General features: G+C 41.6%; 1 protein-coding gene across 1 annotated transcript in view; it reads right to left on the minus strand.

Annotated features, from left to right (window-relative positions):
- Positions 1–24,042, minus strand: part of CMTM8 (CKLF like MARVEL transmembrane domain containing 8) — a 36,641-nt gene extending 12,599 nt beyond the window's left edge. The window contains exon 1 of the mRNA XM_069770704.1: positions 23,674–24,042. Coding sequence (XP_069626805.1) covers positions 23,674–23,838 — 165 coding nt within the window. The 5' untranslated portion in view covers positions 23,839–24,042. The remainder of the gene's footprint in view (positions 1–23,673) is intronic.
- Positions 24,043–24,779: the final 737 nt, after the last annotated feature.

A 24,779-nucleotide genomic window follows, 5' to 3' on the forward strand; every position in this document is an offset into this window, starting at 1 on the left:
CCCAAAAAACCCTATCTGGCATGTTTGCCTGAAGCTTTTCCTATTCTTTATCCTAGAAATGGCTCCTAGGACCATTTCAGTTCTCTGTATGCATAAGTATTGTAGGATTTATACAGAGTTGCTACTGGCACAGATGGAAATGATGGTAGGAGACTAGAAGAGTTGTGCATTTGCAGCAACAGTTGTCTCCTGTATTCAAGCCACCTAAACATGGACAGAATCCAGCAAGTTGAAAGCAAGATATCTTGCCTCTCCTTCCCAAGAAAGGAGGTTTACAACTAGAAGAAAGAGAGACCATTCTAAATTATTGCACATCATTATTTCACTACTAAATCACAAGTTAGGAGCTACCTCAGCAGCAGCACAAGCAGCCTACGAATGTCTCAACGTCCATCCTTTTCTTCCCTTGGCTACTCTCTGCAGGCAAAAAAAACTCCAGGGAGTCTCCTGTGGGCAGGGAGACCATGAACATTTCTCATGCCTGCTCCCTGATTTCTTATCTCACCTTTCATGACCCTTGGGAAGACAAGGTTGGAGATGCTTTTCATCAGGCACTAAGAGGGTAAGCAAGGATCCCTAAGGGCAGCCAAGACCAGCAGTTCAGCACTATAGGGGCTCCCCTTATTTGACATTGATTAGTCAACCACCCCTTGGGTGTTTGTAAGCATTTGGTAAGATTAACAAATATCTTCCAAACCTGTTGTGACATGGATCGCACACCAAAACACAGGGTCTTATACTGTGAATCAAAGTGTCGGGGGGGGGAGGTTATTTAAAGAGGGGAAAAAAAGGCCATTCTTCCTCTGTTGTTCCTGTAAGACATGCCCAGGACAGACAGTCGTAAGAACAAGCAGATTTAATTGTCTTATATTTGACAGATACAGAACGATATTTTTTTTCTTCCAGCTATGGCTAAATGGAGTAAATGTTTGCACTGCGCCTAAATAATGTCTTTAAATCTGAGGTTTGGTGCTCTCAGACACGATCGATGAAGTAACATTCAACAATTCCGCCTTCTGCCATTAGAGGGAGCACAATCACTGCTTTTCTTAGGAAAACGCTTTAGAAGGGGGCCACTTGGCACAGGCTTCAGATGCCCAGCAGAAACATCAAAGGGGCAATTTGCATACACTGCCAAACCCCTGCAGATTGAAAGGGAAGGCTCGAAATAAGCGATATATATACAGAAATCTTTCACAAGGGTTATGCTAAGTTAGAGTGTCTGCACAAAGCAACTTTGATAGGTTCACTTCCATACTGGGTACAACAGCAACATCAAACGTAGGTTTATCCACAAACCACGCAAAATAAGGATCATTTATTTGTTTTACCTAAAAAACAAAACAAAACAAAAAACCCAAACCAAAAAAAATCCCATGAAAATCAAACAAAACCAAAATAAAAACCCCAAACCCACAAAACTCTTCCCCACTATTTAGAAAATTGTATTTTAATGTCCATGGAGGAAAAACGCTTAAGAAAAAATAAGGTGAAAGCCTGTAAGTACTGGATAAATCAATCAAATATCAATCCAGACTAAAATACAAAATACAAAAATCTCATCTGTGCTGCAGTCAGGGAAAAGGAGATAAACATGTTTTAAAACTTAGCTTTTAAAACTGGAAGGATTCAAACTTAAATAAAATTTGTTAACACTGAGTAAAGACGCAAAGATGAGAAAATTCAAAAACATCTTTCAGCTACATTTTTAGAGATACAAGATCCTTGCTTAAGTGTCTCTGAAATTTCAAGGACCATGTTAATGTACTCTGTAATAATCTAATCAATACATTGCCTTAGCCTACTGCTTCTCTTTCCCAAACATTCTTTTAACACAAAACATTACAATGAGTTGATATCAGCCAGTCACTACCATCCCCCTCCTTACTGACAATACTGTATACCACTTTTCCTCCATAAGCATTTGGTGTCACCAGCAGTTGGAACGAATTTATTTTGCTAAGAGCTCCTTGGTGAAGGAAAGCTTTGTGATTCACCCAGACTGTCGTCCAGTGAGACAGTCCCAGAGAAGATAACTTGGGCTCTATATACACACAGGAAAAAAATTCCTTTGAATTCTGCATGTTTTTGCAGGTTGTACACCAAATAAAAGAGAAGGCTAGTGTTTTTGCGGAGACTTTTCAGGGCTTTGCCTTCCTAGCAAAATTTAAAAATCTACAGTGCTTGCAGAAACATGCCAGTGGTCATAATGGACACACCAATGAAGTATTTTATCATTTATACAGTACAACTCTTAGTGTCAAACTGAGTAGCCGCTACAGATCTCAAGTCTCCTCTACCTTTGAAAACATTTCTATTTGTATAAAACTGTGCAAAATTCAGTCTCTTCTACTTTCACAGAATTTCTAAAGATTGTCTGAATACCTTTTAAATTATTTTCAAGTAACTAGTTTCAGCATTGAAACTTCCCACAAGTCTTCAAACTTTCTGTCATGCTCTTGGCTCCATGGCAGCACCAGCAACCACCCCTCACTACAGACGAAATGCAAGGGCTCGAGATACTGGCAATACTAGCCATCACTTGAGAGAACTCTCCCCCCCCCACCCCCCCCCGAGTTGTTTTTTAGGGCAGATTTCCTAAGAGAGAAAACTACTGGAAGCAGCATGTGCCAAAATATGCACCAGAAGTACATCTTCACTAAAGACTGAACTCTCTTACTCAAGAGCTTAGTCCAAATCCTATTACAAGCCACAGAGAAAAACCTCCTGACCCAGGCCTGAAATGGGTCAAGGCCGCTAGCAGACATTTCATTCAATAGGGAGCACACCTATTCCAGAGTGAGAATTCAAACCAAGCCCTTCAACACCTGATGGACCTCCAGTGCCTTTCCCACAGCTCCATGGGGCAGGGAAGTCCTCTCACACCTACCACAATTCCCTAGGAAAGAGTCCAAGAGCGCCTTTGCCTAAAAAACTGGGCACCAGACCTCTCCGCACCTGAGCCAGTAAAGAGCAGCTAGTCCTGATGATCAGACCGTGACACTCATCATCCAGATCAGCCAGACAGAGAGGATGTACTGAATCAGCTGCGGCATGCATAAATAAGGGTATTGGCTTGCACTTACAAAAGGATTCACACTGAGAGGCAAAGCCAGCTTGCAGGAGTGCCCAAGAAACTATAAAGTCTCATTGGGAAGAGCAGAGAGAGGCAGGCAGGCAGTGGCTGGCATGCAAGCAGGAAGCTTATTTTTCTAATCAGAATGGGTATTGCAGTACCAATTGCTGCCTAGGCATAAAGACAATAGTACCTGAGCAAAATGCAGTAGCACACCCCCATTTCATGTTACCTTAATGAGTCTACCGCCTAGTAAAATGAATAAATCACAAAGGTACTCCTTCTCTAGCCTCCACTGTTGACTCCGCTGATCACACTGCAACTCATGCGTGAGGAGTTTTCTGTGATACAGTGCTCCGGCTCACTGCAGCTGACAGCTGAGAAAAATAACTCCGGGGTGGGAGAGAGTAAGGAAACCATACTGTCCATCCCAGCAGCGTATTACAATGCTCAAACATTGCTTCACCTGAGAAATATGTGTGGAATGTGTGAGACCAGAGCTAATACCAGTAACACAGATCAAAAAGAGGTAGTTTAAATTAAAAAAGCAAGAGATGTTTTCTGGACTGTCCCATCTCTCATCAAAATTGTGAAATCACTACAAAGGAGTTTACTTATTACTGTTTCTCAGGAATTTTTGTCTGAAAAAATAACTAGTGGTAGGGTAGTGGATATTCAGAAGGTAAACAAGAAATAAGACAGTGCTTGGGTTGTAAATTTTGTTCCATGTGATTAAAAACATCACAACGGAAGATTAGAAACCGTTAGGAAAGGAATAAAAGATAAAAAACTCCACCAAACATAACATATCACAGTGCTTTATAAATCGATGGCATACCCATGCATTGAGTACGTTCTGTTCATTCCTCTCCCATTTCTAAAATGATTCAGTGGGATTATGCAAGGCACAGAGAACGGCTCCTGCAAAAAAAGAAAGTTAAGTTTGGAAAAAAGATGCATCCAATTTTCTATTGAAGACCGAAGAAGTTTATGACAGAAATCTGCAGAACGCTCGCTGGCATAAAGAAAGGAACAAGGACTGGATTAGGACTTGAAACACAAGAAGCATCCAGCTAAATTACCAGGCAGAAAGTTGAAAAACAGAAGGAAGTGGTATTTAAAAAAAAAATCCAAAAGAAGAAAAAAACCCAATACATAACCAAATTACAGAACTCATTGCCACAGGAAACATCATACACACTCCTGGAAGACTGGTCAGCCCTGTCTGTATATAATACCTACATACACGATAGTCAAGATGCAACCTTCAGCTCTAGAAATTCCTAAATGTGCAGTTTGCTAGAAGCTAGAAAACTATAGCAGAGAAAGATCTTGTCATATGTGCTCCTTCTTACACTCCTCTGTAAGTTTTCAGTATCAGTCATTATCAGAGACCGAATAGTGGACTAAACAGACCACTGACCAGATCCATTACAAGCACCATTACCAACTTCTGGTTTTAATTTGCCTTACTTTCCTGCAAGAGACCCTGGCAACTGAGTACTGGAAGCTGCAAAAGTGTTAATAGAATAGGATGGGATGACTACATGCCACGTCAATATACCATTTGTTTCTAGAGTAGAATTACGAGGAATTATCTCAATCAATGGTGAAGAAACTGGCTTGAATTATATCATCATAAAATCTATCTTCTCAGCAGAGCAGTGGTTGATCATTAACAGGTCATTAAAATGTGTACAAAGCATAAAGATTGGTCCTTGTCCCAGGGCACTTTCCACATCAAATGCTTTAAGGTTTTTGAGGGCTGCATTCAGGAGCATGCTACTGTTTACTGGTGCCTGTAAATTCTGACTTAACACTTGTGTTTTGCCTGAGGATCTACACACACAGAGACATTTATATAGGTTACTGTGCACTATGCATATATTAACTTATATACCCTTGCTAACACAGTGCTAGCCATCATTTTATCTACATAGCCACAGCAGAAGACACAGCCTCATCTTTGCCCATGATGTTCTATTATCTGACGAAAGTACCTTTATGCAGAATACAGCGCGCTGGGTGCGTCCCAGGTCAGTCAGGAGAAAGACCTGCAACCAGCCTCAGAGCTGCTGCAGCTGACTGGGAACGCACTGGTTACTGCTATCAGCGTCTCCATCGGGGCCACAGTTTAATGTAAAAATAAAGAGGGGTAGTGCAAAACACCACCAAAGACAAACAGCCTGTCCTAAAAAGCACTTACCTCCCCGGAAGGGGACCCGGTGAAACAGTTGGAAGGCAATGACCTCCACAGTGCTTAACCTCCAAACGTGACCCCAGCGCAAGGAGACCGCCTGGCCTCTTATCTGGCAATCATGAGAGATGTGAATAAAAGGAACACTGCTGCTCCCTTTTCCTTCCACTTGAGCAAGGCCCAGCTGAGGCAGGGATTACTCCCACCACCTAGCATTTCCTAAAAAGAAACACCTTGCTACTGTGTCGTAATGCTGTTGATTTCAAATTCACTACCTCCACAGCTTCCAGACAGAGTTGGGAGAAGTGATACTGTAACAGCAAACACTGTGGTATCACGGAGCTGGGAATTACTCAGTGGAATTCCTGCCATGCTTTGCTCCTCAGCAGCAGAGAAAGGAAAATGTAAAGTAATAGTATATTAGATCCAAACACAAAATAATCTGCCTTTTCAGTTACTTTCTGAGGAAGTTTTCACTTAATGCTGCTTTCAAGCATGAATTGTAAAGCAGACAATTAAAAAGCAAAATAGCCACACAGAGACACACATGGCACAGGACACATATTTCTTTGTTTCCTAGTGGTTGCTTTTGTGCAGCCTCTAGAGGTGTTTTTTTTGAGGGGAAAAACTTGAAGATTCGGTACAAACACCTTCAAACTAGCAAATAAATTCCATACTGCGATCATTTTTTCTTTTCAAAAGCCTGGTTATAAATCATAAAGATAAGTGAAACTACAAGGTTAAATGGTTTGGATTTAACATTCAAATATTAATGCATTTTGGAGCTCTGAGTAAAAGTTGTAGCTGATTTCATCAAGAAGTAACATTCACAAGTTTGTCCTCTAAACAGCCCTGTCCCTGTCCAGGTAATAGCGAAGAAAAATACATCCTATATGACCCACATGAGATGCAGTTTGATTTGTGATGAGTCCTAGAATCAAATTCATACAATCCCATACGATTTCATTGATTTCAATTTTAAAAGATCTTCATACTACAAAATTATGTGCAGATTTGAGAGCTCATATTAGTAGGGAATATCAATTAGTTGGTGGAAGGACTTAAAATGGCTTGTAGTGCTTCTTTGTGGCAATTTAACTAAAAAAAAAAAAAAAAAAAAAGGAAAACCATACTGGCGGGCTTTTTGAATTCTTGTTTTGAGGCTTGAAGCCAAGATTTGGACAAAGGAAGCAATCTCCTCACATTTAACGAGACTTTCAGTTGACGATGTATTTTGTATCTCTTCTCAAGACAGAGTTTCAGGAGTGCAGCTGCAGCCTAACTATGGGATTGGGTCTGCCCCTTCCCAGTTTAGGGTTTGGGGGGGCACTTCTTGGGTGGGGCAGATGACAAGCTTAACATATTACTACCTTTTCTTCGCACAAATGTAGCGACTGGTTCACTCACATATGAGAGTTTTTCTGAGAAGAGCTGCAGGCTTTCAAGTCAAGTAGCAGAGATGTGTTTGTGGAGGTAAAGACCATGGTATAGTCCTTGTGCTCTGAATATGAGTTCTCCTTTATAAAGCACGCATACAAACTGTGAGTTTGCAAGTTTAACCTGCTGTGTACACTGAATACATGTTTGTTTTGGTACTTTTGGGAAGTGCACTGTGAGAAAATTATTTCCCTTGCACAGAAAAATTAGAAAAAAAGACTATCAGCTTCAGTAATCTCTAATTGTCAGTAATCCCTTTTTACTTTTTCTTTTATTATTTAAACTGGAAAAGCTCAGAAGTAGATTCTGAGTTCAAAAGATACAGGGTCATATGTGTCTGTCTGTATGTGTCTTCCCCAATGTGGCTATTTATTATTATTTTCATTACTACAACTACCATTGTTTCTTAATGGAACATCATGGTAGGAAATGTTTTCTCTTTTGTTCTAATTAACTTACATAAGTGAAAAGTGTTCTTCTACCTTAATCTTGCCTCTTCTATTTACATACAAACTTTTCTTTTGGAAGAAGTTTTATAGCACTCTATCTTCCTTTCTCACATCTTCCCTGAAGGAATACAGTTCCTGACATTAGAAAAATACCAGCTTCTCAATAAATGGCAATGATTTGTGTAAGTTACTTTTAATATTTGGTGCATGCGTCCATGTAAAATACACATACCCACAAAGAAAGTCATTCTGCCATCGTTTGTACGTTAATAAGGTGAACTATTTTAAAAAGATAATTCCTAACAATGGTTACTTATGAATTATGACTGATTATTTATGTAGTCTACTTTGTTTAAATGGTGTCTACATTCTTCAGGAGAACAATGCTGTATACAGCTGCTTTATTAATAATGTCACTGACTTTTTGTTGCTATTTTTACATCTCCATCTTCCTGTTAGGCCATGTAAATAGAAATGCCTATAATTAGCGGACGCACAGCATTGTTTCACAAATCTTAGCTGTTACATTAAAATAGAAAGTTTATTACTTCTTTGGGAATAACTTTTATTTTGCCCTATAGTTAAGATACACAGACATAAAGGCAGATATGATGCAATGGAAAAATCAAAGAGAGTACCTGCTAAGAAAGCCTACTGCTGCATTCTACATCCATTTAAACAGGAGGAGGATGTTAACTGCTCATTCAAAAAGAAGATTTTTTAAATTTTTTTTTTTTTTTTAGAATGAAAGTATCTTTTAATTTCCAGCTGAACACCACAGAAATTGGTGTTGTACAATACAGAATTTTTTCTCACTGTGAGGCAAAATCCTCTAGCCATCAAAAGTTGAAACAGTTTCCCTTGCCTGACAAACAGAAGACATGAGAAAATAAACCTGCATCCAGATCTGTTGTTGTCTGACTATTTAGAAGCTTATTGTACCTCTTGACTATTTCTATATTGAATCCCAAATATAAAAGTCCAACCCCAGGAACCATTACCCATGTTTTTAGGTAGAGATTAAGGATTTTACAAAGATTGATCCACATGTTGTAGAAATACCTCATTGAAAAATCTTTTTCCTTCTCTGGCAAAATTGCTTTCCTTCCTGAATACATTTTGCATTAACAACATAGAAAAACAGCATGCTTATAAATATTTAAGATTTGCATATGCTTTGCTGGAGGCATTTGTGTTCACAGACTTCACAGTCAAAAAGGACCATTTTGGCCATGTGGGCAATGGTATAAAGATTTCAACCTACAATATGCTTTTTGGAAAGAGATGATGTCTTGGCATAGACACTGCAATGATAAGATTCATCTTGTGTCTAAATAAGCTGCCATATGCCTACTACTCTCATTGTTGAAAAACCTCAGCCCCGCTTCTCATCTGAATTTGTCTAAAGTCAGTTTCCGGGCATGTCCATTTTTGAAATACCCATCTGTCACTGATATATCAAACATAACTTTGCACTAAGAGTCATATTTAAAATTGTTGACAAGACACAACTGAACGAGAATTAATCACAAATACTAACATTGCTCCTGACAACAAGCTATGCTTTTTTTTCCCTTCTTGTTTTCATTCTCTTTTTTCTTTTCATGGTAGTAGTTGAAAGAGTTTACTTTGAAAGAATCAAGAACAGGCCAAATCCAGAATTAAGTTTTCAACAGAGATCTATTTATGAGTTTTTACCACTGTTCCACAATTAAAGTTTGCAGAGCAGTTTAGGGTACAAAAGCAACTTTAAGATGAAGAATTACATGCAAGTGAAAATACTAATGCCAAAGGAGAAAAACTAATTGGACAAACATGTAAAAAGACACTGCAGATCAGTCATGCTTTCAGAGAAGTCCTTGTTACCATGCTCCACAACTTTATTTTTAAGGTTCTGAAGAAAAAAAAGTCCACAAGCCTGAAGGACTTCTCACAGCCTGTCTGCTCTCCATAATAGATAATCAAGTGGTACACGCAGCATAAAAGAACAAAGGAAAAAGCTCCGTGGGATACCTGACACTTGAAATTCAAACTACCAAAGTCATAAATTAATTATATATGCCAGTGTGTGAGGCAGGGTATAATGTTCTCCAACTGCTTCAATGGGCCTCGTGTAAACAAAGAACAGAACAACTGGCTACAAATGACAGCTTTCTAGTGCAAGGGAAAAAAAGCCTCCAATCAAGGAGAAAGAAAAAAAAACAACTTTCAGGGCCTGAAGACATTGGCTTATTCAGATTTAAATAAGTGAGTGGAAATTATTTAACGTCCCTCAGATGTCTGCTCTGCTTTTCTGCCAGAGGTTGCTGCCCTGCAAGGGTGACTGCATACAAAGCTGCTCCTGAATTACTGCACTCCACTGCCCAGTGTATCCGAGGTAGACAAATCACTGGTTTGGTGTATCACCGTACGCTAAACTGTGAACTGCAATGAACAGCAAGGCATGGAGACCTTTCCAGCTGTCTGCATTTAAGAGCTACCAGCCTGAAACCAGAACTTCTATATTTGCCTCCTATAATACATAAACACAGAAAAGTCAAGAAACAAGCAGGAACAAGTCCTTCTTAGCTGCTGCTCTCACTGCATGCACTTATGCTTCACTGTCCCCACAATACAGCTAATAGATTTGGGGTTTTCAAGCATACTCAACTCCATTTCTCTCTCTAAACCTGATTTTCCAATAGAGTTCACAGATGCCAGAACTGCTGCAAACTACAGGGATTACTATGGATTAGTGGATCTTCCATGCCTGAAAGATAAATGTTTAGAGCGGTTATACCTCATAACAGAAAGGTACTCCCCATACATTCTCCTTCTAGCTGCTCTGCAGGCATAGTACTTTCCTCTGGCAGACGAGCATATTGTTAGACTGAAAACTGGTACAATCAAACATATCTAGCAAAATGTACCCACAATCCTAGCACAGGCTAGAATTTTGTCCTAAAATTCAGGCAAATCTCCTCAGCATGAGATCAAAATATTGGTCTAAAACGTAAGCACTGATTGCTCTCCATCCCATTCAACCTCCCCCCATCCCCTGCATTACAGAAGCTGAGTCAGCACATCAGGACACCGGCTCTGTCTCAGGGCATGGTCCTGCGCATGGGCATAGACTAAATTGTGAGAAGAGAGGACAAGGCTACTACACCATCAACCACTGGCAGATGAGTGAGGCAGGTAACTAGAGGGCAGTCACCTTGCCAGCCTTCAGCACAAATTTGCAACAGCCTACCAGTCAACCACCTCTGCAGTGCTCAGGTCACAGTTCATCATGGTTTAAGGCAATAGGAACTGTGACCCGGGTCAGCTGCTGGTTTAGCGGAGGCAGCCATGACCTGACCTGAAAGGCAGCTAGCAGTACCAATATCCAAAAATGCAGCAACCAACTTTGTCAAAAGCTATCTGCATCTGACCTGCAATTTATTAGCAGCAAGTGATGCAGCACACACGCCAAAGTTGTAAGGAGGAGAGCTCTAGGTAAGGTAACATAAGCCAAGGAGCTGAGAGGTTACAAGCTGAGGGTATGCTCTGTGCTGGCAGCAGGCTTCCTTCCCACCCAAGTGGTTCTTCTGAAAAACCTCAGCCTTTCCCTGTAGTTCTGTTTATATTATACCATCTCCAATATACACAACCGACTAAATTATATTTACTTAACTAGCCTCCACACCTTTTCCCCTTTCTCTTTCCTCAGATTTGGATCACAGCTTTCTTCTGCCCAACATTTTCTTCCCTAGAATGACAATAGTGTCGATACAATAAAGAGGTGTTACCAGTCTTTGTTCAAATACTCTTTGTTGAGTATTTCAGCTGTTTACCTCCCGCTCAGAAGTTCCTGTTTTCCCACTGAGGGGGGAAGGGAAAACCATAAGCCTGTATAGCGATATGGTGGATTTTTGTTTAAAAAAGTCTGTTTGCAGAGATATTTAGTACATTTGCCCCCCGAAGCATGATATTACTAGTTTCAAATCAGAGGGAAAATTCAAATTAAAGAGGGAAAATTTTTTAGAGAACTAAAAAAAAAAAACCCTGACTACAAAAGTAGTATTTTACAGGTACCCCTTTCTTCTAGCTACCAACAATTGCTATACCAAAATTCTCAAATCCACACACATTGAAAACTTGGCCCATTATCATGAACTGTGCACAGACACAGAGGCATGTAATGTAACCTCCTATTGCCAACAATATTACAGGTCTTAGCAAATAAAACCAAGAAAACAGAAAGGAATTAGGGCACTGAAAGACATCACTAGCTGCGAGCTTTGCTAGTTCACACAAAGGGAAAAGGAAGAACACAGCATGCATAGCTATTTGCCTTTGATACAGAAGGCATATGTTGTTTGATAATCCAGTGATAAGCCAGGAAAACTATGGGACACACTCAATTGTTGGACTGAAGAAACATGTTTAGATTGACATTTGTGATGTTGAGCTGCTTTGACACCTAGGATTTAATAGTACCATGAGGTTATGGTGATGTGGATGTAAGAAAATGACCAATGCTTCATCACAAAATAAGGCATCTCCTTGTACTGTGGGATACATTACTACAGGGAGCTTTAAAGAAATATGTAAATTAGACATTTGGGTTATAAAAGGGCATGTCCAAGGAATGGATCTGCACAGCTTCCCCTTTTACCAACTATCAGCTACTCTTCAAGCTAAAGAAACTGCACATACGAAACAAGGTAAACAAACTGGTAGCATCACAATGCTTTGTAGGAATTTGAGGGGGAATCTGAGTAACAAGTGGGTTAACTGTGCCTTTCATTTTTACAAAGTCAATTTTAGCACAGTAGGTCAACACAAAAAAGGTAAAAAGTGTTAATTAGGTTCCTCCTAATCTCAACCTAATTTGACAGCAAGTATTCCGCACAGAGGTATTGGACAGGAAAGGTCTTAAGGGAGGTGATCTCTTTTGTTAGACTAATCCATGGAGTTGGCAAAAGAAACAAGTGGGGAAATTTTCTGGGCATACACTTCTCTCCAGCACTGAACGGAAGGAACAACAGAGCCACCCCTTCACCAAATGCTAACAAGTGGATAGGAAATGGCTATCGGAAAGGAGCTGCTGATCTTTAAGAGCCCGACAAACAATATAAGCGCCAATTAGCGTGTACAGCCTTCGCAGTAGGTAGGCTTTCATGTTCTTTTCATTTCATGTGCGGATATGTTGGGATGACTGAAGTCAATGGGAAATTTGCAACAGGTTTTAATAGCATCAAGAACTGATTCATTATAACCTTTTCTTCATAACAATATTGTTCGTGTACATTAGATCTTAGTCTGATTTCGTTCCCATCAACTCATCTGGACTTTATTTGCACCTCTTCTCAGGGTCATCTTGTTTGTGTACATTGTTTATGTAATCTTACAGAAACAGCAACCAACACAAGTCAAAACTAAGTGTTCTTTTAAAATGCACTTCACCACCTTTTTTAAACCGAGAGGCATAAATTGAAGAGGCATTTTGAAATAAAGCTCAGTTTTTAATGTGAAAATTATTTCAGACATAGTTTGGTCTGGGTTGGTTTGGGGTTTTTTTTTTTTTTTTTTTTTCTGAGGCTAGCATTCCACTGTTCAGCTTAATAAGAAAGTGAAAATTAGATGTAACCAAGCTTAGAGAATTCCACTCATTTATTGCTGTGTACTCAGTTTAATTTTAACTTGACCTGGTAAAACACTTTCTAAGAGACCCCATCTCACCTTTAGCACATTATCTTGACTTGCTTACTTCAGGCAAACATTTGCTAGATAGTTCTCTGTTACTGCATAAAGAGAATGTCAAGTTCTTTGTACAAGTGTCTGGTCACGTTTCATGATTGCCAAAGTCTAGAAAGAAATCCCAAGTTTGAACAAAATGTTTGGAAACCTTAATCTCCTGGCTAAGATTCCTACCTTTTTTGCTGAGAAAATAAACAGGGAAAATTCTTTAAATATACCAAATGGAACAATGAGGATGTAAATAGTAACATAAAAAGTTGTTTATCATTATTCCACTCTTGGTGAGTCTCACCATTCAATTATAGTTCTATAGGCCTGTGTCATATGTTCAAAACTGGTTTTATACATCTTCACATGGAGGTCATAATTCAAACAGAAAACAAACCACAAGAGAAGCCATCTCTAAGTAGGTCATTACTTTCCTCTTGCACACTGCCTTTTAAAGTTAAGTCCCATTAATGCAAGAATCTACTCAAAAGAGTAAAATAAGGATTGTGATTTTCCAAAAGTAAATATAGTAGTTTCCCAATGGCAACTGTCTTTCCGTCCATTACAAATTTCATTTGGCATCCAGACTCTGTCATTAGCCAAATTCCTGTGCATTAGAAGAAGAAAAAAGAACACTAATAATGTATTCATTTGTACTGTGCTATATCTTAGTAACACCACAGGGAAGGAGAAATATTTTCATCTTGGAGGTCAAATGGCAATCCACAATAGTAAATAACTGTTGTAACTGTATTGCACAGTCCAATGAACATGGCTTATGCACACAGCAAGGCTTCAAAATATCAGAGATCCCAATAGAGATCCTGCTTTTCCATGCATCCCAAATTTCTTATATTGAAGAACTTTTCAGCCTTTTTCTAAAAATCTTTCATTGAGGTCATCACAAGACTGTGGTAGGTCTGACAAAACCCAAGTCTGTCCAACCTGCTCTATGCCTATGGCTCAGCCAAAAGCATTTGTTTATTTAAAAGAAAGAACCTTCCGCAATGCAAGAACCAAATATGTCACAATATTCACCAATAACCTCCTAAATCACTGTATCACTATCAGTGCTTCTAATACTGTTCTAAAATACAACAGTGTTTTTCATAGTTCTGTCCACCTACAGCTTTATGAAACCATTAAAGATAGATGTCTCGTATTGAGCAGAGCCTATTCTTTCAGTTGCCTCACACCTCCTCTCGTAACGCCCCATTTTGCCAAATTCTTACGGTAGGAGCTGCATCTTCTATGTTAATTGCCTATGTCAAGTCTGAAGAAGAGCAGACTGGATGAAGATCGTGCAAAGCAGGCCTTCAGCAAGTTGCCCTGAGCTGCTGGGCAAGAAGGCTTGAAGGAATGAAGGGACAAAAAAAAAAAACAAAACCCCAAACCAAAAAAAAACTCACAACTGGAAGAGTTGGAGAATTAGGACTTGGGACAAAGAGGCAGAAGAGTGGACAAGAGAGAGACAGGCACAAACATATGCTGAAATAGTTTCAATTAAGTATGCAACAGTGCCGGAAAGAAGTTCTTCACACATCTTAATTCTGTCATTAGTTAAGTATACATTATGGTATAGTCTGTAATTACATGACCACATACTTTCCCCTTCTCTACAACACTACCTGCACGCAGCAACAGAAGGGAGAGCCTTATTCAGAACTAATGCCTTCCACTATTTTGCCTTCTCCTTGTTTACTTGTATGGCCTGCAGACTTGCTCCCTGCATGCAAATCAGAGCTTTGTATCTGCTTGGGCTCTTTAATAGTACTTTTGTTATCTGAATTATCTCACAGGTCATTAGTAAACTATTAAACACATCTCTGTGAGATAAAGAAGTATAGTATCCCAATTTTACAGACAGTGCACTGAAATGAAGGTCAAAAGTACTTCTTGCCAAATTTCACTGGAAAACTCTTTTTTCCCCACAACACTTAATACGGCACTGCATTTTGCCTTTTCAGAACATAGCTCCTATTGACTTCAGCTACAAGTGCGAATAATCATTTATTTTGCATCTCAGACCCAAAGCTAGGGATTCAGAAAACAAGGAGAAAAGCAAGCACACTGAAATGTAAGGCTTACTTGCCTTATCTAGCATCCCACAGGAACACTGTGGTGCAAGCAGAAGACAAAAATCAAATTTTCCAAGGAAGCAATTAGCCAGGAGACCATCCTTTCTCTTTGAATAATCCCCTTCCTTACTCACGACATGCCTTCCTCCAATGCTGTATGCACAATATCCCAGTCACTCCCAGAAAAAATCTCCTGTGCAATGACCGTGACAGAAGTTTCTTGATAAAAGTAACATGATCACACAGGTTTTGACTGGATACCATGGTCTGCACACAATCCAATACCAAACCAACAGTGCCAGGGTAAACATCAATTCTGGCGCTTCTTAATTTCCAAGGCCTTCAGCTGTAATAATATTTTTTAAATTGTTTTTTATATGCCTATACACACGCTAGCTCTTTGAAACAGCATATGATGTTACTGGTAACAAGGTAGATCATGGTTTCTGAGTTAAACTAAAACCAAATCAATGCAGATGCTGTCATTTTTCCATGTTTTTTTTCCCCTCTAAGGACTGAATAAAAGCACCACCCTCCCTAGCATGTATCACAGTTGTGCTCTGAGCCTGCAGAGGACGATTGTGCATTTGTTTATGCTTTCAAATCTACAGCAGTAGTAACAGGCATCCAGCCACGGATTCACCCTCCCCGCACATGATCCTTGCCAGCGTCTGCCCTACAGTGGCTGTCTCCAGCAGGAGAACCAAGGCTGATTTTATCAGTTGAAGTGTCATTGTAAAGGCACATTGCGGAAGTTTCCCTTTTGTTGGAGGGGTTTTTCGCCTGTTCCCCTGCCCCAAATGCTTAAATTCCTGCCTGCAACACTCTCCATGTCTCCTTTTAAGTTTTTCCTATGGTTCCTCAGAGTTCTCTCAAAACTGCACTGCCACATTCAGCTATTACCAGCTGCAGGAGCCACAGCCTTGGAAATAGCACTACTGTTGAATGAAGGGAGCAAATGCTGCTAAAATACGTATTAAAGGGACTCTTTCATGTAATCACTATGCACACATACAAAGGAAAAAAAAGAGGGGGGGACCCTCTTAGTGGCTGTACAGCTTTCAAGCTACATAAATGGATTCTGTGTGAAACAGTGTCTCCTTTAATATTTTAAATCCAGGCCTGGACACAGCAGTCACATTTGAAGCTGATGACACAAACCAGTCTGGTTTTCAGGTATGAAGCAGAGGTTCTTGACAGGTTTCCTTTCAAGTTGTGCACATCAGACCATCAGCTAAACACAAACAGCAATTACTAGAGTATGATCAGAGAGGCTGCTTTCCCCACATGGCCTCTTACCAGTCCTACCTAGGATTTTTCAATATATTTGTTCTTTGTAGCTAGATTATGATATGTACAAAGACTGACATCATCTTGCTGATTATTACCATGCTTGCTTAGGCTGCCCCAGTTCTAAATCTGATTTTAGTGCATCTCTCATTGCACCAGAAACATTGTGGCTGCCTAGAACAAAATGCTAGGACAGCATCCCTCTAATGATACCAATTTGTTGAAACTGTTTTTGTTTTGCTTTCAAGATTTTTGTCTCGGCAAACTTGTGGTTGCATCAGCGTCATCTGCACACCCACACCTTGCAAAAACAAACAGGATAAGCACTCGGTATTGTGCTCAAACTTGGCAAAAATGCAGTCACACCCAGGACTGACCCAAGTCTGTGTAGCGAAGTCATCTGGTAAAGCCTGAATCCAGTATTAATGAATGTGGAACCAAGACCCCAGCCTCTTTCAGTTCACTAACTTAAGCTTAACACCAAGCCTTCCTTGGACCAGATCCAGCTCCCACTGAAAGCAGTGACTTCTTTCCTTACTCAGTCCCTCCTTCAGTGGAGTTCTACCAGTCTTATACCTGAGCCGCTCCTTTCAGAGACAGGTGAATTGGTGCCAGCAGCTTCCACGGGAACTGGCACAGGCCACATGAACAGAAGCACCTTGCCAAAGGTTTGATGGATGCTAAAATCTATTTGTGATTTGACCCCAGAAAAGAGGGCTTGGTCCTCTCTGCAAGGACTCACTTTCTACTGCTTTTGTGGAATTGGAACAGGGGCAAGTGCAGAAATATCACGCTGTTCCAATATGCACTTTATTCAAAAGAAAAACTAAGTTAAAAAATAAATACATACTCACATTTTATATATATATATAATTTACATATATATATATATATAAAAGAACAAAGCTGGTATTTAAGCATGTCTTTAAAGCATTCTTCTCTTGAAGGGATAATGACATTTGTTACATATTCCACCTTAACCTTGAGGTATTGAGAATATTTTGCATTTTTGACCTTTTGTAAAATATCTGCATTCTATCTGAGAGGCATTTTCACCTTCTAAGCATGTCAGTCCTAATGCTGTTTCTATCTGCACTTGGAGCATGTTCCAGACAACACTTCCCAAAGCTTCTGTTTTCTTGTGTGTCCCCCAAACAGTTCTCTCTTCCCAAGGAAACACCATGTCCTGGTTTTGGCTGGGATAGAGTTAATTTTTCTTTCTAGTAGCTGGTGTAGTGTTATGTTTTGGATTTAGTATGAGAATAATGTTGATAACACACTGATGTTTTCAGTTGTTGCTAAGTAGTGTTTACACTAAGCCAAGGATTTTTCAGCTTCTCATGCCCAGCCAGCAAGAAGGCTGGAGGGGCACAAGAAGTTGGGACGGGACGCAGCCAGGGCAGCTGACCCAAAGTGGCCAAAGGAATATTCCATACCATGTGACATCATGCCCAGTATATAAACTGGGGAGAGCTGGCCTGGGGGGGGATCGCTGCTCAGGAACTAACTGGGCATTGTTTGGCAAGTGGTGAGCAATGCATTGCGTATCACTTGTTTTGTATATTCCAATTCTTTTATTATTATTGTAATTTTATTATTGTTATTATTATTATTCTCTTCCTTTCTGTCCTATTAAACTGTTCTTATCTCAACCCATGAGTTTTACTTTTTTTTTCTTTCCCAATTCTCTCCCCTATCCCACTGGGTGGAGGGGGAAGTGAGCAAGTGGCTGCGTGGTGCTTAGTTGCTGGCTGGGGTTAAACCACGACACACCCTGATCTTGTTCAGGAAACCAAAGACTTTTAAGGAAACAGAACTTTAAATATTTATATGATCATGGAGGAAGATGGAAATCATATAGATGTGTGTATTCACTACACTAAGGACAGTTACACTAAAGGTTAGCAGTGGAACAACAGCACCTAAAAAGGGAGAACGGAAACCTGACTTCAGTAAGAGTTTTGTCTGATCTAGACCAAAGGAGAGAGCTTAGATTTTATATGTGTGCTTTCTTATTCATGCACAGGAAGGTGAAGCTACTGGATGAAGTAACTGACTAGTACAGGATACTTTTTTTTTTCACTCAGTAATTCAAAGTGAATCATTTTAAGACCACGCTTATGTACATCTCCTCTAGGCAAATCACTTGTTCAACACATCAGAAGGTGGCTCAGTGTTGTCAACTACATGCAAGAAGACACACTGTGACTCGAGTAAATATTGCATTACAAGAAGAAAACAAAAAGAAAAAATCTCTACTGTTCCTGATAGAAGAGAAACTCTTGATGCTACTCAGGTGAGGAAAGAGGCTTTATGAAATTCCCTCTGTGTTTCTGAGGGCTATTCCAAGAACTGGGTGTGCAGGAGGAGCATGGGATCTATACACAAAACTCTGAACTGCAGTCAGAGAGGGCCTAAGACTAAAAGAAAAAGCTAAATGCAAGGGGAGCTTTAAAAATATTAAGTACAATTTTTGTCTTTTAGCTTTTTCACAGTACATGGTCTCACTGTATTACTTCTGTTTTTCTTCACATTTATATGATTTTATTGCTAACTTAATTCAAAACCTGAATATCTGTAGTAGATTTTGATGCACCTCTTAGGAAAAAAAGGAGGGAAAAGCCTATTGAACAAACATTTGGACATGTTCAGTTGTTCTGGTTTTGGTAACCTCAATATCTTAATTCTGACATAACTTTCTATATCTATTTAATATTCTGAGGCTCACCACTCTACTAGAATAAACAAATTCAACAAGATTTCTTTTCTGAATTACCCTTTGAAGGTCTTACATTTGAAGAATAATGAAACAGTGATCAAAACGATTTTTATTGTCCAGAAATGTAAATTCAAACCATAATTTTATGCGGTGCCAATAATGTAAGTAACCTCCTATCAGGCTTCTATTTCAAGTCCTTATCTTATTCTGGGCATTTCACTCAAAGAATAATCTGCATAGAATAGCATGAAGAAATGCAGCTGTAATTACAATTTACTAAAATTTACACTATCACAAGATCTCTCTTGCAGCACCAGCATAACAACCTTCCAAACTATGTAGTACTTGTTTTTGTTAAGGACAAATAGCCATTGCAAGCCTTAAAATCAGTAGGGCAAGTTTTACGAGAGACTGTATCTAGGAACACACTGGTGTGAAGCAACAATCTGAAGGAATCAATGTCATCATGCTAGAAAGTAAATATTTTTATAACTATATCCATAGCAACCACAAAACTCTCCACTTCACCAAAGTGATCCATAATGCTTGACTTCAGAAGCTGATTTAAAGCGCTGAGAAGGTATCACTAGCCATCATTTATCCTGGCCATCAAATTCCCAGGAAGACAAATATATAGTCTTTCTGGGCCATCACTGTACAGAAAACAAACACTCAGGAGACATCTGTGGAAATCGCTATACTTGCTTCTTTCGAAACTATAAGTCCTTCTTTTGAAACTATAAGTCCTCTGGGGGCAGGGGCATGTGTTCCATTATAGGAATAAGTATCAATTATCTTCTGTAGGATGTATTTTTACTGCAGTGTCAACTCAGGTGAACGACATCTGAATTAAAGACTTTATGTAACACCACTTATGTCTTACATACTACTTTTCACCAACAGATCTCAGTGTGCCTTACAAAGATTTGTATCCATATTCCATGAACAGAGAAGTCATTCAGAGAAGTTAAGGAGATGCAGATAAATTCATTGTCAGTAGTCACTGGCCAACGAAGGCCAGTGAATCTGTTTCCTGAGTCAGAAGACCCTGTCCTGTTCAGCAAGCATCATTACTTCTGTATATAAGTAATTTGGATGAGCTTCTACACGCCAAACCTGTGTTTTATGCCAGTTCCCAAAGGCGCCTCTCAGAAATCCAGTGGCATTTTCTATTTTGTTCTTTGCACTGAAATAAACGGACCCCAGTTCTTTCCCAGTAAGTGGCAGGAAACCTTGCACGCTCTCTGGTCATGGAGGCAGATGTAGAAGGCAAAGGAAATCTGTCAGCACCAGGTAATTTAGCCTACATTTCAGGCTGCAGTTCTGTGTTCATTCATACTAGATGTGTGCAGTGCTAGGCCAAACGGCATTACAAAATTAATCTGAACCACGTTTGGGTACATGATTCCATTACTGCTGAATATGCACAGTCAACTTCATCCCAGATTTATGCTGGCTTTAAAGCAGTTACGTAAAAGACAGATAATACCTGATCCATCATAAAACCTGTCTTTATAAAGCTAACTCATTTTGAACAAATTGGCAACAGCAGACTGAGTTAATAGCAGACCAGTGTTTTGCAGCACTGCAAAGAATCTCTTAGTAGGAGCCGTTAAGCTGAATTTACTGTGCCATTAAACCACAGCCTCAGTGCAGAAGTAGGCTGGTTACCAGCGCACATGGAAGTCCACGCAGCAGTTAATTCATCTTCACAGCACCCAAATTAGGGAGGCAAGAGCAAAACCTGATCAAGATCCTTCATTTAAGGGACTGAAAGATTTCATTTATGTGGTAACTTTGTGCTTTTCCATTCTTTTTCGTTGAAGAATAACACAGATTTGCCCTTTGCCTATCCGGAGAAGAAAACTCCAGTTTCAGAGGCAGGAGTCACAAACTGCACTCCTCTTGCTGCATGCATATCGCTGACTGACAGCAGCAATAATCAAATATTTATGCAGCCCCACAGTGCAAATTCTCAGAACATTTAGCACTGTTGTTTAACACCGGTAGCTTAGCTTTAACATAGTATCCTAATAAGTGCTGTGTCTGGCAGATGAGTAGCTGCAGTGATAACAGGTATTACTAAAAACAGTCCTCTTCCCTGTCCATCTGGCAGGTGTCTCCAGAGCAGGAGCAGCAGAAGCAAAGGTATGCTCTTAACACAGCTGCTGCACTTCAGAGCTTGGTGCTTAGACTGAAAATAATCAGGCTACAAACTCCTGAGACTGAAATACAGACACACATAAGAGTTTGTCCCATTTACAGGTTTGCAAATCCTTAGCAGATGGATCATGCTGTGTGCTGGGGGTCAGTACTAAGGGTCAGAAATATCCTGAAGAGCTAATCTGTGCAGGCAAGCCACAACTTTTATGTATATAAGATGATCAGAACAGGCAGGAACTGACTGATTTAGGGTACACAACTCCATTACTGCTGAATATGCACAGCCAGTTTTGAAATAGAGATCTTGTGTAAAGCAAGTCATGCTCTCTTAAAGCACATTTTCTCAGAAAAAAAAGAACGTACAGAACTGGTGGAAAAGGTTTGATCAAAACCCAATGACAAACATATATATATATATACACACACATACATATAAACTCACCTATTTGATTTTAATAACTGGTTTTATTTCAGTTAATTCCACATCGAGGTATTCACTAATGTTTTTCTTCTCCTTGAATTTCAGAGAAGAACTGTTACTCTACCCGCTTTAAAATAAGTGGGGTTAAGAACCAGAAATATTTCCTCAAAGCCACTTTCTAACAATACTCTACTTCTGTAGGACCTGCCTTATTGCTTTCAACTTCATAGTAAAACTGCCCTCCATTCTCTCAAATACCTCATCACATACCAGTATAAGTTCATCTACATTAGAGACTTCTGTTGGTGCCTTTGAGTTGGCCAGGAACTGTACATCTTCACACTGTTGATCAATAAAAATACATAAGTGGAAGCCTGTAGCGCAGACACAACTCTACACTAGCCTACAAAGTCATGTAGCATTGAGGTTCTTTCTGAAGCTGGTAAATGTGTTCTCAAGTACTTATGAAACTTAAACCAAAGCTGGCTCTAAATGTCAATATTAGCAGACTCAAGCATCTCAAAATGGTGGCTGAAGATTTTATGATTATTCCAGGAGTCAAGAATGGCCAACAAGAAACAAAGTCCCCCTAAAAACTATCGTCACTCTGTTTAGAAAGGTAAGCTACACAAATATCATCACCTGTCAACACAAACTAGAAAGCACAATTCCAACAAAAAGTAAGCAAGAGCCTGTCCATGCCCTGTGGCCATGTAACTTCCAGGAGGGCTTGGCAAAAGCCTTGGGCACCTCTCTAACAATCTACAGTGGGATCACTCTTCAGATAAAGTACAGGAAACGTTCACAGTTCTGTTGTAATTAGTAACTGAAAAAGAATGGAAAGGAAAGCAGCTTTTCTTTCAAAAACTGAGTCTTCTTTATTCACAGATCTACCACAACTCCGACAGTGAAGCATCCCCTGTATTTAACAACTGAAACAAGCCTACAATCACCTACCTACTAAAGATGGCCAGAATTCCCAACCATGCCAGCATACAAGGTACCAGCTGGTAGCAGGCTCTGACTTCACACCCTCACCACTACTTGCCTGCACAGCAGCTGCCATCTCAATCCACGTCCTCTCTCTGACGGCACAGTTCCTGCCAGGGGTCCTACACTGCATTTCAGCCTGAAGCTTTGCTTGGTTATTTTAACTTTGAAGTCAGCAAAACCAACAGTCGTTCCACTGCTCTGGTGAAGCACAATGTTTTCAAGCCTTGAAAATGAATCTGGTCAGATAAGTTAATCCTTCCAGCATCATCAAAGCAAAATCATCACACCGGAAACTCAAAAATTTGTTGGGGCAACCAGCTCTTTAAGTACCTTAACTATTAATGAGCAGACTTAAAAAGAAATGCATTATTTTAAGCGGAGATGCTGAGTACTTATTGCTTAAGACACCGAGAGCAGGCAGGCCTGCAGAGGGATCCCAGTGTTGCGTTGTTCACTGCCTACCACTAAGACAAGTGACTAAACCCCATACCGCCTGGCCAATGTTCGTTTACAGCTTATAAAGTACCTGCAAAAAATAAAATCACTACCAAAACCAAAAGGTGTTAGTTCCTATCCCGCTCTGCCCAGGTGTATCTAACCACTAAGAGCCTAAGGAAACGTTTTTTATTGACCTACAAAACAAAGGTAAGTTGCCTAATTAACTCTCACATCACGGTTATCTGTGCGCTATAAAGTATGAAGCGTGTACAACCAACGTAGTTAAAGAAAAGCCTCCAAAAATCCGTTCCTGATGTGCCAAAACTCATTTTTCCGCTACAGGAGGTGATGATACCGCAAGCGCTGCGGGAGGCTGAAGAGACCGCACGTGCCCTCTATTACTTTTGCATCTGTCGACAGTTTCGAGGCGGGAGCGCCGTGCCCCCCCCGCCCCCGCCCGTCTTTGTTTCCAAGCCCTTTCCCTCCGCTTCACCTGCCGGTACGGACCCCTCGAAGCCGCATCAGGCGACGATGACCCGAGAGGAAACAGCCCGACCTCCAAACGGCAGCGGGAACCCTCCACGGCGGCGACCCGAAAACCTGAGCCGAGCGCCCTGGGCCGGGCCGACGCTCCCCCGCCCCTCCGCGCACCCCCCCGGCCCGGCTCCTCCATGGCCGCCGCCTCCCCGGGGACACTCACGATCTCGGTCACCATGAGGAGCCCGGGCAGGGTCCGCAGGAACTCCCTGTCGTAGGCGAGGGTGCTGGAGCTGGCCGACAGGTTGGCGGTGAAGGAGCTGCTGGTGGTGGTGACCGTGTGGGAGCGAGGGCGCGGCGGCGGCTCCTGAGGCGGCGGCGGCTCCATCCTCGGCGCCGCGGGGCTGCCCCGCGCCGCCCGCCCGCCCGGCCAGCCCCGAGCCCGGCGGAGGAGGTGGCGGCTGCCGCCTGACGGGCGGCGGGAAAGGCGCCGCCGCGCGCCGCTTTGTGTGGCCCCGGCACCGCGGGCAGCCCCTCGCCTCAGCGCGGAGGGGCGGCGGAAGGGTGCTCGGCGCTCGGCGCCCGGCCCCGGGCGCGGAGGCGGGTCCGGTGGGGGGCCGCCCGCCCGCCCAGGGGGCCGCCCAGCCGGCCGCCCAGCCGGCCCGTAGCTGCCCCCCCGCCGCTCCCCGGGGCGGGAGCGGGGCAGCCGCCTTACGGGGCGGGTGCTGGGGACCGGCCGCCCAAGGCCCGTATGGGGGACGCCGGCCCGGGGCTGGTGTCGCGGGGGTTCCCCGGCGCTAGGGAAGGGCCCTCTGAGGGGGCGAGGCGGGGCCCCTCTGAAACCATCGCCTGACCTCCCGGACTTTCACACACCCTCGGGACCACGTCCGCTTCCAGTGCGGGCGAGGAGCCAAGCTGAGCCGGCCATCCTCTGGAAGAACACCCTGCGGGAAACCATGCCGTAGCCTCGCGGGTGAGCGCGGTTTGGGGGGTCCAGCCCCAGCCCCCTGCCATCGTCGTCCGTCTAGACTGTCGCCCCTGGCTCCACGGGCAGCAAACGTTGACGGGTGACGTGCTGGCGCTGTGGGCTGTCGTCCCCGCTGGCTGCCATCGCTCATCGGTGGCATGCTGTTGGGAGAGAAGTGCCCACAAAGTGCCAGGGGAGGGGAACGAGAGGTTAGGAGGTACCGCAGCCCTCTCAGAGCTGGAAATGGGGATTTAGCTGGGATCTGCCAAACAACCAAGAGTCTCCATGATGCAAAAGACTTTTAAAAAGCCATGAAGGTCACTAGAAGTGGAAAGAATGAGGTCATTATTGGCCTACTACCT

The sequence above is a fragment of the Haliaeetus albicilla genome, chromosome 2 (genome assembly GCF_947461875.1).
Source record: "Haliaeetus albicilla chromosome 2, bHalAlb1.1, whole genome shotgun sequence".
NCBI lineage: Eukaryota > Metazoa > Chordata > Aves > Accipitriformes > Accipitridae > Haliaeetus > Haliaeetus albicilla.